Below are 16153 nucleotides of genomic sequence, written 5' to 3'. Positions count from 1 at the left end.
TCTTTGCTTCTTAACATGTGTTTTTTTCTCCTGCACCCGATGCCTGTGTTCTGGCAGATTCTGGGGAGGGAATAAAGGTTCAGATCGTCACAAGAAAAGACTGGCGAACAAGATTCCCATCTTAGCAAGTGAAAGGATCCTGACCACTCACTATTTTTCCTTCTCATTTGGTGCAGAAAGCGCTGGCATATAAGCTAACCCTAGACCTCTCTCCTTCTGGACGGAAAGGCGCAATAAATCAGGAACAGGTTTCAATTTAATCTCTCTTTAAATAGGATCGATCATCAGATTTCACAATAAAAACTGCATAGATTTATTAGGCTATGTGCACACGGTGCGGATTCTGCTGCGGATCCGCAGCGTTTCTGGCCCTGCGTGTCCGGAGCAGTTTCTGCTGCGTTGTACGGTACCATTATTTTCAATCGTAAAACCAAAAACGCTGTGCACATGCTGCGGATTTGCTGCGGGTTACAATCCGCAGCATGTCAATTCTTTGTGCGGAATCCGCTGCGGTTTCACATCTCCATTGTAGAGGTGTGAAACCTCAGGGGTAAACCGCAGGTCTTTTTGACCTGCGGTTTTTCCAAAAACCGTGCGGAAAAATCCGCACCACCGAAAACTATGTGTGCACATAGCCTTAATAAATATCTTGGATCTGCTAAGACTGGTATACTTACAGCCATTTTTACATGTATTTTAAAAGTATCATCCGTCATGAAAGTTTTTCTGACTGATATTAAATGAGCTCTAGCTGGATTCAAGGGATGCTCGTATTAATATCGGGATTATGCTGTAGACTAGAGCCATCCTGACATAGATTATCAAAGTAAACACACCGGCCTCATCAGGTGTACACGCTTCGTATTGCGAACTCTGGTGAAAGGTTTCATTACGCGATTTACATTTCTCCATGTTACAAGTCTATGGGGAAGTTTGTCTAAGCAAATTATTGATATATGGGTACGGCAGCCACAAGGCGGCACAAGAAAGAGAAATACAAGAAATATATTATCTCATCTGGCCCATTTAGTGATTGTTTCATTTTTCTTATAAGCCCCCTCTTCCACCGTCCGAAAGCCCGGCCCCAGGCTACACTTACCTTGTACAGAGTTCTCTCGGACTTGTCCCCTGCGGGTGAAAACAGAACCAATTACTCCAAATTACATGCGAACGTGTGACCGCCAATCCACCACCAGAAAGACCCCTGAATCCCCAGTAAATATTTGCCTGAGTCAGATACCATATCAGTGTGGGCACCACCACCTAGAGCAATCCTAGGAGCAGAAATCCTGACTAATTAGTCATAGTCCCCCCCGTTCCCAAACACAGCTGTCAGTGCAGGGGTCCTAACAATGCAGGGGTCCCCCTTTGGATGCAGATGATCCAGATTCCGCTTCCCATTAGGTCTGCCATGCTCAGCTGCAGCGCACAATGTACCTTTTCCCTCTGGCATCTTGCCCCAGTGGCTGGGTTTGTATGATGGAGTGTGAGGGTCTCTGTGCTCTGAACACGCAGGTCCTGGCACCACCCACATTTATTCCCTGAATGCCCCCACAGTGCCTGAGAGAAGGGGCAGATTCCAGAACTGGGCAGAGATTCTACATATTCAGGAAGGGATGTGCTGACCCAGGCACAGAGAGGACCCATCCCCTGCTCCCAGTGTCATCCCCCTCACTGCATTAACCCCAACATGGCCAAATACGGCTCTTCCCACTGGTAGGGATAGAATCTATATTGTTGTTTTAGTTTTTGCTTTTTTTAATCACAATATCTTTTCAATGACTAACACAAAAAGGGCTGACATCACATACAGGAGATTTTGATCTCGGATTGGGCACAAAAAAAAAAATTAAATTAAAAATGTCTGCACCTATAAGCCTCAGCCATAGACACAAGATTTACCCTACCCACTATTCTGCTCATTACCAGATTATGAATGTCTGCATCCTCATGATGACAACACTTCCCATTCTGCACTTTAATGCTTCTGTGTTATCATAGGGATTTGCTGTGAATTGCAATCACATGTGTCAGTGTAGTTCAGTCCTCAGAAAAAAAGTCGCTGAGATGGCTCCGACTTATTACAAATGGCTTTACCTGCTCAGGAGGTCGAACAGCTTAATGGGTGCCCCGAACAGGAACACATCATCGTGCCACCATGTTGCCAGCATAGGGCAAAATGTTATGCCACTAAGAGGAACCACCATCCGTGTTGTCATAGGGCCACAGGAGCAGAGGTGCAGGTAAAGGCCTGAAATTTAAAAAAAACGGCAAACAAGTAAGCAATGATATACAGTTACGTCCAAAAATATTTGAACAGTGACACAAATTTTGAAATTTTAGCCTTTTACCAAATCATATTCAGGATACAGTTATATAATCAATACAGATTTAAAGTGCAGACTCTTAGCTTTTATTTCAGGGTATTCACATCCTAATTGGAATAAGGGTTTAGGAATTACTAATCTTTAATATGTAGCTGCCTCTTTTTCAAAGGACTAAAAGTAATTGGACAATTATCTCCAAACCTCTTTAATGGGTTGCATGGACTTTTCCCTCGTTAATCCATCATCAATTAAGCAGGAAAAGGTCTGGAGCTGATTCCGGGTGTAGCATTTGCATTTGGAAGCTGTTGTTGTAAACCCACAACATGCAGCCAAAAGAGCTCTCAATGGAAGTGAAAAAGACCATCATTAGGCTGAAAAAAATGGAAATTCATCAGAGAGACAGCAGAAATGTTAGGAGGAGTGAAATCAACAGTTTGGTACACTTGAAAAAAAGTGCACTGATGAGCTCGGGAACTCAAAAAGGCCTGGATGTCAATGGAAGACAACAGTGGTATATGATCGCAGAATCCTTTCCATGGTGAAGAAACCGCCTTCACAACATCTGCCCAAGTGAAGAAAAGTCTCCAGGAAGTTGCTGTTTCAGTATCTAAGTCTAGCATAAAGAGAAGAGTTCATGAGAGCAAATACACAAGGTGCAAACCATTCATCAGCCTTAAAAGTATAAAGACCAGATTATACTTTGCCAAAAAACATCTAAAGAAGTCATCCAGTTCTGGAAAAGCATTCTATGGACAGATGAAACTAAGATCAACCTGTACCAGAATGATGGGAAGATGAAAGTATGGAGAAGGTTTGATACAGATCATGATACTCAGCACTGCACACCCTCTGTGACACATGGTGGAGGCCATGTGATGCTAGTGTTTATTGATGACGTGACTGAAGACAGAAGCAGCTGGGTGAATCTTGCGTGTACAGGGTGATACTCTGCTCAGATTCAACCAAATGCAGATAGGTTAATCTGTTGGTACTTCACAAGACATGGACAATGACCCAAAACATCCGGCGAAAGCAAAGAAGTGCAATATTCTGCAATGGCTGAGTCATCATCACCAGATCTCAGCCCATAGAGACGCATTTCAGAGGCTGCAGACAAAACGTAAGGTAGAAAGACCCACAAGCAACAATTGAAGTCACTGCAGGAAAGGCCGCAAAACCTCAGAATGGAGGAAACCCAGCGATGATAACATCCAAGGTCCCAGATTTCATTACCTGCAAAGTATTCTCTTCAAAGAATTAAAAATGAACATTTTATTTATGATAAAGTTAATTTGTCCAATTGCTTTTGAACCCCTGAAATAAGGAGGCGCCATAGAAAAATAACTGCAATTACTAAACGTGCCACATTATATTTTTGTTCAACCCCTTTAATTAAACCTGAAAGTTTCCACTTCAGTTGTGTCCTGCAGCGCTGAAATCACCAAAATCCGGTCACTGGCCAAATAATTTTGGACCTAAGTGTATAGGCATATACATATATATGAAAGCTGTATTATATAAACACAAACTATTTGGAGAAATGTGCATGCCCCCTCCACATCCATATTCAGGGCTTTTTCTGACCTCCCTTACATTAATATGGAGTCGCCCTTCCTCAAATATAACGGCTCCCGCTCTTCTGGGAAGGTTTTCTACAAGATTTTGGAGGTGTCTCAGGGAATTTTTGCCCCGTCATCCAGAAGAACATTTGTAAGGTCAGACCCTGCTGTTGGGGAGGCCGAGCTCACAATCTCCATTATGGGATGGGGCTGAGGTCCGGTATGTTATACACAGGGAGTAACCCAAGTTCAGTGCCCAGTCATAACGTATGTGAATATGTCCATCCATACAGTACATATATATTTACTTACCCATCTTGGTGTTGGTGTCAGGTCTCCAGATTTCCTGGAATAATCCAAAAGACTTGTAGACACCAATAATCATAAAACGCTCCTTCCTTTGCTCTACAGTAATAACACCACAGCCATAAAACCTAGCAATGGAGAGTGTAGTAAACGGGGTCATACAGAAGTCAGGCCTTTCCAGGAGCCCAGCCATAAACATGCATGTTCTGGGGTTACTTATTGACTTGTGAGATCATATATATTATTCCCAATATTTCCCAAATTTCAGTGGTCCAATGTATTGGTGGTGGTCTCTTGAACAGTGATAGTAGACATTTCCTATTGCCCTTTTATTTGGGGAGGCTTCGTACCCAGGGTCAGGGGTGTGACTGTGACCACATCTCAATAAGCTTTATTTATTTCCGGAGAACAATTTCCACTTTCCGCTACTGTAGAAATTATTGGACCTGACAAATTCAAGGTAAATGGTTTTTGTAAGGGGCATCTGAGTAACATGACCTCGTTTAGGACATTTGGATTTCAGGGTCACATCACAATCTTTGTCTACAGATTCATAATGCAGCACTATAATGATGATCAATGGAAAGGTGGGTGTGAACGACGCCGTATCCAGGTAGATGTCACCTATGGACTTCAGTCAGTTACCTGGACGCCTGCACCAGTCCCTATTAATGATTAATGCACAGAGGCTGGGAGCATCCTCGAGTAGAGGGAGACCTCTGGATCCGAGAAGGAGGCGGATGTCTCAGGAAATGGGAAGAGGCCGCCCAGAAAAGATGGATGGCTCAGAAGATTAACCGGAACGACGGGAGCCCAGCATGGTGAAGGGGGCCAACTGTTCCTTGGATGGGGGGAGTTTCCCCCTATCATCAGAGTTTTTCCAAGGTAGTATGGCGCTTATACATAAGCTTATACAGTACACAGGGCTATAGGCTGATGCTGAAAAGCTCACACCCCTCATATAAGCTGCACTAGGCCGATACATTGGGCAAGCATGGTCATCGTAACACGTCTTGGGTAGCGTTGGCTGAACATGTGGTCATTGCTGAGCTGGCTATGACTTTCCTCTATTGTCATCGTCTAGCTTTAATGTGTCATCTGGTGGGACCTCTTTCCCACACTCTCAGGAGAGTGCCCCCTGCTGTTTACCCGCCATCTACCCTTCTGTGCTATTCACCTCTATAGTGATAAAGAAGGACCTGTGGATATTCATCATTCCCGTACTGGTCGGGTGTGTGCAGCTGGCGTTATTTCTGGAGGAGATGGGGTTCTTCCTGCGGAATGTTCGGAGCACGCGCAGAACCTGCCTGTACTTATGGATTCTGGGGGTGTATCCGGTAAGAATTTAGGGCTGTGCAAAGAGTAAACATACGTACAGTTATATAGATGTGTATGCTCTGGGAGAAGAGGGGTTAATGTATCCTCGTCACAACAAAATATAATCAGGTGGAGCTCCCTGTAGAGTATTTGCAAGACAACATTCGATATTTAAAGTCAAGTGAAGACGCTGTGGCTGGTTTGGTGAATTATGGGTTAACAGCTCCTTTATTTCTCCTTGGCCAGGTAATCTGTATCACCTCCATTATAGGGATGTACATTCCACGCTCCTCCTCCATCTGTAACTTCGTGGCTTCCATGTAAGTTGTCATTACTCTGAACACATTTGTCTACATACTCTAAGAACAGTGCCCCCCCAGAGGTGTCTTACAGTGGAAGTAGGCTGGGTGCATATTTGGGGGCTCTGTATAATTTCCCCAATGCCAGAGAGGCAGATAAATCTCATTCATACACAATGCCATCGCTCCTGCTGCGGGCAATCACTGCTGCAGCTGTCACCCCTCAGCTGCCAGTCTGACTTATGGACGTGGCATCATCACCGTTCCTGTCTGTTTGCAGATATCACTCCATAACACTCTGGAAATTCTTGGACCTGATAACAGATTTCTTCGGTGGTAAAGCAAGAATGTTGGAAGAACTGGGGGGCCAGACTGTCGCCCCCAACCCGCCGCCGTGCTGCTGTTGCTGCTGTTTCCCCAACATCGTTGTGAACAGGTGGGTTCATTAGAATGATGCCCTACTTGTGGCGTGGGCATCGGGAGAAAAAAAACACAATTTTGACGCAAAACATAAATGGAGGAGGTGGGTTCTAGTGTTCACGAGCTTATCAAAGGGGCAAAACATAGGGTGATGTTGAGGGTCTGGCTCTCTAAAAACCATAAAGCTTTTTTTGAAAAACTTATTTTAAAAAAAATGATATAAGACGGTCTTTTCACACACCTGGACCACCGGTCTGCAAAAAAAGGGAAACACGTCCGAGTTAGCGCTGATTCGCCAACCATGAATGGGTCCATGATATAATGGACAGCACATAGCTGCCATCTGTGTGCTGCTCCTTAGAAAATAAGGATGTGTGAATTGGGCCTAACCCCGAGCAGGATGTAGATGTTGATACTTCCCGTGATACTTGTACAGAACAGTCCAGCATGTCTTGCTCCCTGTCTCAGGAGTAACTTGCGGTGGATGAATATTGCCGTGTACCAGCTGTCAGTGGTGCGGACCCTTCTGTTCTTCATGGGCCTCATTCTCTGGACTGATGAGAAGTATGACTACGGGGATGTGAGTATGAATAAACATGGACGGCTTTGCTCTATTATCACTAACATAGTGCCTCTAGTTTCCACATGACTAACTGAAGGGCATGTTAATTAAATTCACCGCACACTCAAACAGACTTTATGCAAATAGGTGTTCATTTTATTACATGTGGGAGCCAAACAGGAATATAGCACACAGTGGAAGCGATATAAATAAAAGACGTTTCCGCTCAGCCCGAGCCTTTATCATATTATCGCTTATTCCAATATTGGAGGTTTGTAAAGGGTGCAGAAGGAGAGGAGAATCTCTCAAGAAGAAATACCAAGATAAATGGCTGATGTGTGCTGAGAGAAGGAAGCGCTCCCGCGCCTGTCATGTAATGGCCACATGTAATATAATGAACACCTATTTTCATAAAGTCTGTTTGAGTGTGCGGTGAATTTAATTAACTTGTATTTCGGACCTACAGGTCTGTTGCACCTGCACCTTGTCTGTATTTGACTAGAGTGCACGCTGCGGCTGTGTGCACACGCTGCGGATTAGGTGCGGATTCATCCGCGCGGATTTTGTAAAATCCGCAGGTGAAACTGCAGGTCAAAAGACCTGCGGATTGCTCTGCGGTTTTGCCCTGCGGTTTTTCATCTCCTCAATGGAGGAGATGGCAAACCGCAGCAGAATCCGCAGAAAGAATTGACATGTCAATTCTTTCTGCGGATTGAAAACCGCAGATAATCCGCGCGGAAAATTCCGCACCGTCTGCATTGCGGTTTTTGATTCCCATAGGGAATCATGCTACTGTACATCGCAGCAAAAACTGCTGCGGGTCCGCAGCGGCCAAAACCGCTGCGGAACCGCAGCAAAATCCGCAGCGTGTGCACACAGCCTAACTACCCAGTTAAACTGAAGGGCATGACACACACCAAACCAGTCTTACGCTCCGTCCCTCCATTCCTGTGCTCGGAGAAAAGGGTTTTACATATACTTTTTATACAAAATCTATTTTACACTTACTGATTCAATATGGATGACAAGCCCTAGATCTGTATGCGACGGCTGCAATTCTAGATGGCAAAAAGCATTTCTTTAGGTCTATTTTATGGCTTCCAGGTGGACTACACCAACCCCAACTCCTACATCAACATCATCATCAGCCTGTCTACTTTCCTCTCTTTCTACGGCTACCTGCTGTTCTACAAAGCCACAAAGAAAGCCTTGGAGGGGTACAGTCCAAGATCCAAGTTCATCTGCATCACCCTGGTGCTGGTCTTGTGTGGGCTGCAGAACGGGATCCTAGAGACCATGTCAGCCCTGGGAGCCATTCCTTGTGTCCCGCCCTTCACGGTGGAGACGCGCTCTCAGAGTAAGTGACGTCACATGATATTTTGGCTATATAGACGGGTAGATGTTATTGTTGGGCATTATGCCGTCATCAGAGATTTAATATCTACACAGCGCCATGATGTGGCCATGAGTTACACTGAGCAAGATCTGAAATCAGATTTCACAATACATACATTATTAGATATCGTAGACCTGATGAGGCTAGTGTGCTTACTGTGAAAATCTGTATCCAAATAGTGATATAATTCCAGTATTAAAATGAGTGCAGAGTGAGAGGGTAGTCATAGTGTATTCATGCAGCTTGTACTGAGCAGTGGGCGATCTCAGCTACAACAGGGAGAAGGGACAAGGAGGAGCCGTTAGTTAAATTAGGTGGGAGTTAGATATGAGTTTTAACTTTCATAAAGTGTTATACAGCAATTCTGGCATGGCGTATCAAAGTAAGTACAACAGCCTCATCAGATCTACAGCTTGTAGTGTGAGGCCTGATGGCAGATCCCCTTGAAAGGATGTTTTATTGGCACCGTTTATCCATCATCCTTCTGGTGTTAGATAAAATCTCTCCAGATTAAGTGGTCGTGAGAGAACTATCCAGTTGGAAAAATGCCTACCTGTAAGTGGAAAATCTTATTTAAGGGACTGTTGAAAATTCAGTTGAAAGTGCAGACAGCGCGTTATGGAGCGGAAGGATCGGAGGAGGTGATGTAGACATTTGTGGAAAAGGTCCAGTAAAGCTTGTATTTCATCCACGTCGATATCTGTTTCTATGCTCAGGGGTCCAATTTGCATCAGACTTCTGCACCGTAGTAAGTTTTCCCATTTTTTCCGCTCCGCAGCCATCTACAATTATTCCATAACAATGGAGATGTTTTTCATCAGTCTCTTTGCCCGTTACTGTTTTCGGAGGGTGGAGCCGTGCTCGGACAATGACTCTATCAGCCGGCAGGAGATGCATAATAAATCCTCTCAGACCATGCTGATGGACCTGTACAGACTCTCAGAGGAGGATCTGAGGGGCAACAACGCTGGTTACATGAGTGAGGGAGATGAGACGCTCTGCCACATCGAGCATGCGCCACTTGACAAATATGACTTCCTGCAGAACAACGTGACCCTACCCAGACAAAGTATGGCCAAACCTCAGTCCCGAGACATAGAAATGGGAAACATGAACACGACTCCTACAGATGCCTATGAAGCAGCAAAACCACAAGCATCAGCCAAGGGGGGACTACAAGTACAAGCTCAGATAAACTATATTGGCATCAATGATGCAACAGTAGTCTGAAAGCTAATCCCATGGAAAAAGATGGCACCCACAAGAGACAAGTTGGTTGGTGGCCAAAGCTTTAAATAGGTTTGTGAAATATCCCGGAGAAGATATCTGGCGTTCACATATTTCACTCCCCTGTCCGCCCTTTATACCCACACTCCATGCTGACATGCCGGTGGATAAAACCTTGTTTATTTGTTGCAATAAAATTGTAATAAATAAAAGTTTTTCATAAAAAAAAAATTGAACAAATCATCAACTTAAAACACATAATATTTTTAAATATTAAAGGGTTGCTCCGCCACGCTCATCAGTAGCAGAGCGGCGCTGGTAACTGTCGACAGGTGCCTGCCAGGACGTGTGCACCAGTCCTGTACATTAAATCAAGTCGTGTACAGATACCTAGCAGCCATGTACATGTCCTCCAGGCACCTGTGGACCAGACGTCATCAGAGCCATTCGCCTGCTGACGCAGAAGTGGACGAGCCGCAGGCAGCAGCTGCTAAATAATCAAGAGGAAATGGATAGTTTCTGGATAGCGGCCCCCTCACAAACACTTGACGCTTCATCTTCACCGTTTGTCGTGGTTAAAGGGGTGTTCATGGGTGAAACTGGCCTTTCTTTTGCTAGGAGATTGTTCTTCTTTAAAAAGCAGGCCTCCTGATATGGCGGACGAATAGGGGGCTGATTTGGGGGCACATAGCAGTATTCTTTACCATTTTCCAGCTGTAGGGGAAAAGACCAGAAGCATTTAGTACTATTGAGTCCATGTAAAGCAATGCCTCCTGGAGTTGAGTTACCGTACCCTGATGGCTCCATGCACAGCAAAGCCTCCTGGGGTTTAGTGACCTTACCCTGATGCCTCCATGCACAGTAAGGCCTCCTGGTGTTGAGTGACCTTACCCTGCTGCCTCCATGCACAGCAAGGCCTACTGGGGTTGAGTGACCATACCCTGATGCCTCCACACATAGTAAGGCATACTTGGGTTGAGTCACCTTACCCTGATGCCTCCACGCATAGCAAGGCCTCATGGGGTTGAGTCACCTTACCCTGATGCCTCCACGCATAGCAAGGCCTCATGGGGTTGAGTCACCTTACCCTGATGCCTCCATGTACAGCAAGACCTCCTGGGGTTGAGTCACATTACCTGTAGAGGGTACGTCTTGTCGGAGTCGTAAGCACTCAAGTCTCCACAGGCCAGGAATGGAACTATTACACGGTTTGGACCCTCAAGCTGGTTAAAGTCCACATCTAAAAAAAGGTAAAAAATATTAAATATTCAATCTCACGTTCCTATATCAAGGTCACAAAATCCAGATATCTGTGTATTTGGCACTCACTATAGCAGTGGTCCAGTAGTGGATTTGACATGTTGGGTATATATCCCTCTGGCGGGCTGTATCCCTGGCATATAACAAATGCCTCTGTACAGGAGAAAAATGAATTACTAACATGCAGTGAAATAAGAATACTGTCTGCTTCATACATCTCTTAGGATATAGGTGTGTAAGAGAGAAAAGGCCTGGCACGAGACCAACCAATATTAACTCCAGATTGCCTCTTCTGTATAATGGGATCATCTATATTTAAAAGGATTGTTCACTACTAGGACAACACCTTCTCAATCTGAATGTTTGCCCCTGTGAAAATAAAAACAAATACTCACCTCCTGCACCGAAACCATTTCTGCAGTGTTGACACTTGCGGTCCTGGTGCTCATGTGCCGTTGTTATTACACGTGAGCCCTGCACCCAATCAGCGCTGGCGTCACTGTCCCCTCCTTTGGGCGTATTAGTAATCAAGAGGAGGTCCGGTCTGCGGCTGGCCGCTCACTCCCTCTTATTACTCATACCCCAGAAGCTGGGGACAGTGACTCCAGCGCTGATTGGATGCAGGGCTCATGTGTCATCACAACCGCAGTGCCCTGGGCGCGAGAGTGCCGACACCACGAGAACAGCGCCGGCATGGGCGGTGAGTATAAGTAATATTATTTTCACGGGGCAAACATTGAGATTGAGGAAGGCTTGTCCTAGTAGTGAACAACACCTTTAATGTTGCAGTCTGGACTGTACCAGATACAAAGCAGGAATCAGCATCCTACAGCTGCTGTGAAACTATGGGCTCACAACATGCAATGACAGCACTGATATAGAGAATGATCTCCAATTGTCAGCTCTGAGCTTCCCTGTACAGATATATTATGAAGGAGGAATTATTGCATTTGGGGGTGATCTCCGTGAAGCCCATTCAGAGATTCTAGGATTTCAGTACATGTGCTTTACCTATACTGGAGTTGCGGCTGCTCCGAGGCTTGGCACATGTGACTTCTCGGAAAAAGATCTTGAGCTGGGAATACAGGAGTGTGACATCTTTTCCACGAAAAATCTAAAAATAGAGAATTTTAAACAAAAAATGTTCTCATCTTCAGGAGATATGGCCAGGAAAGGTAGAGAGATGGCAATAAACAGGTCACTCACCTTAGCCACAAATGTGCCCCCTGCTCTCAGCACATGAGTTGTGATGTTTAAAGCCTGCAAGGAAATCAAATACAGCATTACTACAGCTTGTGAACACAAGCCATAAACCACCCATTATTTTGTACACCAGGCAGACATGCCACTCAGGATTCTGGAAAAGTTGGGTGACAGTTCTGGTGGAAATTGTAATGGACAGATGCAGCCACAGAATCCTTCTATCACGGTTTCTATTGTTATATGGTTCTCCATAGGTGCAGTGCTAATATTTTTCCTTCATCGATTACAGATTTAATGTGGTTGTTGTAGCAGGGTGGAAATGTGAGTAAGTACCCATATTCTCTCACAAGGTACTAGGTCTTGCTTCTGGAAGGACACTCACCGCCAGTAGAAGCTGAGCCTGAATGTACTCATCAATATCGTGCAGTCCAGTAACTACAAGCCATAAAAAAAAAATGATATTGCATAAAACAACAACATCCTAACAAACCCAAGCAACATATGGTGCAAAGCTGAGGCGATGGGAGAGATATCCGATATTACCATCAGGTGCCCCGTCACACACCACGAGATCCGCAGGCTGACCCTCAAAGTGTTGGATGATCTCATGAGCGGTGGAGACCTGAAAATAGGAAACCAGTTTATTTACAATTCCAGTCCAGACTGACAAATTCAGCAGAAGACGGTGAAGGTTTCTTCCAAACACAAATCACCTTGGTAATATCTCCTTGTATCTGGATAACTCCGGGTAGAGGAGCCATTGCCTGAAGATCCACTGCTACAATCTTCACTTCTGTAGTCTCATTGCTGGACCTGAGGAGACAGGAGGGAAGACACTGATTACTTGCTGCAGCTTCTGCACGCCTCATGGGGCTTCAGATTTGGCATAGAAAACGCCATTCACCTGAGCTTCCTGCTAAGAACCTGGCTCCAACTCCCGGGGGCCGCACACAGGTCCACCGCTCTCTGTACTCCTGGGGAAGGAACACAAGAGCTGCTGCTTTATCTGTTAAAGGGTCTGTGCACACATTAAGTATTTGGTGCAGACATTTCTACACCTCTTGACACGCAGAAGCAAAAATGTGCATTTTGGTGCAGATTTTTCCACGCTCATTAGTATGGATGAAATCAGCAGCAAAAAGCTTAAAGAACTGACATCAAGAAGATTTACACCTGCACCAAATCTGCAGGTCACAAATAATCACTGTGTGCATGAGACTTCAGGATTCTCACTCACTTTGCTGGAATCAGGAAACCCTACAGGTTTTGTGACAAATCTGCACTAAAAAAAAAAAAGCAGCAAAAACGCAATGCTTGCACACAGTCAAGGAGTCACTAAACTTCTGGCTATTTTTAATAAGTTGTACGCCCGTTAATACTTTGTAGATCAGTCCTTAGACCCTCACAGATTGCTCAAAAGAATTCTTAGAAGTGCACAGCATCTGCCCGAGAGCACAGAGCGGAGTACGGATTTAGTAGAATGACTATAACTTTTTATTTAGTCTGTACTCTGCGTCTGACTCCAGCACTATGAGGACTTTTGAGTAGAGACAACTGAAAAAAAACATGCAGGACCAGGTCCAGCGGCCAGGTCAGTTTTGATGGCTGTTGAACAGGAGCCCTGAGAACCTCTTCCTATCTACCGACATCCCCAGCTCCTCTTCTGATTAGCCAGTCTTGCTTTTTGTGAGATACATCACAACGATGACATCACTCCAGGCTGACAAATCAAAAAAGGAGCACGGATGTCGGCAACAGTGACCTGCAGTTCCTCTTTGCATCTGTGTGATTTATCAGTAACTCAGGACCAAAACACCTGCTGATCTGGCATAGAATTAAACAAGGGTCAACAGCATAGAAGACAATATCCAGATGTTTAGCTCCCGTACAGACAGGATCTATCTTATCGGGTGTGTGCAGAAGCTGGATGAGGTGCTGCCATCACAGACAGGGAGGGAGATGTGAGGGGGGGGGAGGGAAAGAGGGGGAAGGACGGAGATGTGAGGAGGGGGGGGGAAGGAGGGAGATGTGAGGAGGGGGGGGGAGGAGGGAGATGTGAGGAGGGGGGGGGGGAGGAGGGAGATGTGAGGACGGGGGGGGGAGGAGGGAGATGTGAGGACGGGGGGGGGGAGGAGGGAGATGTGAGGACGGGGGGGGGGGGGGGAGGAGGGAGATGTGAGGACGGGGGGGGGGGGAGGAGGGAGATGTGAGGACGGGGGGGGGGAGGAGGGAGATGTGAGGACGGGGGGGGGGGAGGAGGGAGATGTGAGGACGGGGGGGGGGGAGGAGGGAGATGTGAGGACGGGGGGGGGAAGGAGGGAGATGTGAGGAGGAGGGGGGGAGGAGGGAGATGTGAGGAGGAGGGGGGAAGGAGGGAGATGTGAGGGGGGGGGAAGGAGGGAGATGTGAGGAGGGGGGGGAAGGAGGGAGATGTGAGGACGGGGGGGGGGAGGAGGGAGATGTGAGGAGGAGGGGGGGAGGAGGGAGATGTGAGGAGGAGGGGGGAAGGAGGGAGATGTGAGGGGGGGGAAGGAGGGAGATGTGAGGAGGGGGGGAAGGAGGGAGATGTGAGGAGGGGGGGGGAAGGAGGGAGATGTGAGGGGGGGGGGAAGGAGGGAGATGTGAGGAGGGGGGGGAAGGAGGGAGATGTGAGGAGGGGGGGAAAGGACGGAGATGTGAGGAGGGGGGGAGGGAGATATGAGGTGGAAAGGAGATGCAAAGCAGGGAGGCCACTGGATACCTTGGAAGAGCCGATACTCCTGGTCCAGCTGCAGCAGCTTGAAGGCACTGCGCGCTCTCCAGCCTTCCTCCTTGGCCAGCCGGTAATAAATGTCCCTCTTGTCCTTTGAGGAGCGCCCCATGATGTTTCTTCTAGGAGAGAAAACCCGCCGTAAATGCCTGCATCCAATGCCGACCCCTGCCTATATGTGTTTGAGGGGAAGGGCAGCTCGCAGGACTTGGGGGGGCTACTAATGATCCAACTCCTCCTAGTGACGGCACCAGACATATTAGGCTATGTGCACACATTCGGAAATGTTGCGGAAATTTCCGCCACTCCCGTGCAGGTAAACCGCATGCGAACTTCGCATGCGTTTTCCCATTAAACACAAGCGTTTTGCAAGTGTAATTAGCTTGCAGAATGCTAGCGCTTTCTAAGCGATCTGTAGCATCGCTTGGAAAAGTGATTGACAGGTTGGTCACACTTGTTAAGCATAGCACTTGACAAGTGTGACCAGGTTTTTACTATTAAGGCTGCCTATGCAGCATCAATAGTAAAAGATAGAATGTAAAAAATAATTTAAAAATATTGTTATTCTCACCTTCCGACGGCCCCCGATCTGCTCTGCGGCGCTCCCGACATCTTCCGGTCCCAGTAATGCTTTGCGCGAAGGACCTGAGATGACGTCACGCTCGCGAGAGAGCGACGTCATGAGAGGTCATGCACGCAAAGCATTACTGGGACCGGAAGATGCCGGGAGCGCGGTGAGAGGCAGGAGAACTCCGGGGGCTGCCAGCGGGTGAGTATATCCTGATTTTTTATTTTTATTCTTTACAGGGATATGGTACCCAGGGCCTGGAGGAGAATCTGCTCTCCTCCAGACCCTGGGTACTATCGCTCGTTTATGCATGGTGGGCACAGCCACACGCGTAAAGTGAGCGCTTCGATGCAATCCTATGGCGGCGGAATCGCCGCTATTCCGCACAAAGAATGAGCATGCTGCAGATTTTTCTGCTGTGATTCCACAGTGGTAATATCCACAGCATGGGCACAGCAGTGCAGAATCCCATAGGATTGCATGGGATGCGTTTTCACAGCGGAAAAAAAAACGCAACATGTGCACACAGCCTAAAGGAGGGGTCTCCAGGTTTATAACAAAAGGTTCATGACACATTCTGCAACCTCCTAATAAAGCCGAGGGGGCACTTCCTCTACATCGCTGCTGCTCCTATCTAGAGGAGACGCAGCACCACGGCCCTGCCCTGTGCACACTGACGGCCTTGGCTCCGGTTCATCCCGTGCGGTACCGCGCACTCACCTTCTTCCCCGGCGCTCTCTGGGCGGAGCTCGTGTCTCGTAGTCTCCGCAAAAATGTCCGCTCGCCAGTAAGGAAGCGGTCAGAGTAGAAAAAAAAATTCTCCCAAGCTTTATTAAACTGACACTGTTCGGGATGAAAAGCTTTATTTCCACTGACAGAGGCGGAAATCCCGCCAAGCGGGACTCGTCATAGACCAGCGAGGTGACGAAGGCGGAAGTTGCCATGGAGACGTTCATCCAG

At 46.8% G+C, this 16153-nt stretch overlaps 2 protein-coding genes across 3 annotated transcripts; one reads left to right on the top strand and one right to left on the bottom strand.

Annotated features, from left to right (window-relative positions):
* The first annotated feature begins 4919 nt into the window (after positions 1-4919).
* Positions 4920-9573, top strand: LOC141046686 (organic solute transporter subunit alpha-like). The gene is made up of 7 exons (XM_073541274.1): positions 4920-5077; positions 5378-5529; positions 5756-5829; positions 6089-6244; positions 6697-6808; positions 7895-8147; positions 8965-9573. The coding sequence occupies exons 1-7, from the start codon at positions 5011-5013 to the stop codon at positions 9414-9416; spliced, it is 1266 nt and encodes a 421-aa protein (XP_073397375.1). The 5' UTR covers positions 4920-5010; the 3' UTR covers positions 9417-9573.
* Positions 9574-9577: 4 nt separating this feature from the next.
* Positions 9578-16149, bottom strand: FTSJ1 (FtsJ RNA 2'-O-methyltransferase 1). Of its 2 annotated transcripts, none has more exons than XM_073541275.1 (11): positions 15914-16149; positions 14617-14747; positions 12781-12850; positions 12590-12689; positions 12420-12498; positions 12259-12311; positions 11880-11933; positions 11685-11787; positions 10743-10826; positions 10550-10653; positions 9578-10127 (listed from the first exon to the last, which is right to left on the bottom strand). In XM_073541275.1, the coding sequence occupies exons 1-11, from the start codon at positions 16147-16149 to the stop codon at positions 9912-9914; spliced, it is 1230 nt and encodes a 409-aa protein (XP_073397376.1). In that variant the 3' UTR covers positions 9578-9911. The 2 variants fall into 2 exon arrangements, with proteins under 2 accessions (XP_073397376.1, XP_073397377.1); XM_073541276.1 differs by having other exon boundaries at positions 14617-14744.
* Between the last annotated feature and the right edge of the window lie 4 nt (positions 16150-16153).

Source organism: Dendrobates tinctorius, unplaced genomic scaffold (assembly GCF_039654945.1).
Source record: "Dendrobates tinctorius isolate UK_male_01 unplaced genomic scaffold, ASM3965494v1 ptg000120l, whole genome shotgun sequence".
In the NCBI taxonomy this organism is placed as follows: Eukaryota; Metazoa; Chordata; class Amphibia; order Anura; family Dendrobatidae; genus Dendrobates; species Dendrobates tinctorius.
The sequence above is the reverse complement of the archived record's forward strand: the minus strand, read 5'-3'. Positions and strand labels throughout refer to the sequence as shown.

Coding starts and splice junctions, on each gene's coding strand:
- LOC141046686 (XM_073541274.1), top strand. CDS start 5,011: ATGGTGAAGGGGGCCAACTGTTCCTTGGATGGGGGGAGTTTCCCCCTA. Junction 5,078..5,377: donor ATCATCAGAGTTTTTCCAAG/GTAGTATGGCGC, acceptor TCACCTCTATAG/TGATAAAGAAGGACCTGTGG. Junction 6,809..7,894: donor AGAAGTATGACTACGGGGAT/GTGAGTATGAAT, acceptor TATGGCTTCCAG/GTGGACTACACCAACCCCAA.
- FTSJ1 (XM_073541275.1), bottom strand. CDS start 16,149: ATGAACGTCTCCATGGCAACTTCCGCCTTCGTCACCTCGCTGGTCTAT. Junction 12,851..14,616: donor GGAGTATCGGCTCTTCCAAG/GTATCCAGTGGC, acceptor TTCCTTCCCCAG/GAGTACAGAGAGCGGTGGAC. Junction 10,128..10,549: donor ACAAGACGTACCCTCTACAG/GTAATGTGACTC, acceptor TTTCCCCTACAG/CTGGAAAATGGTAAAGAATA.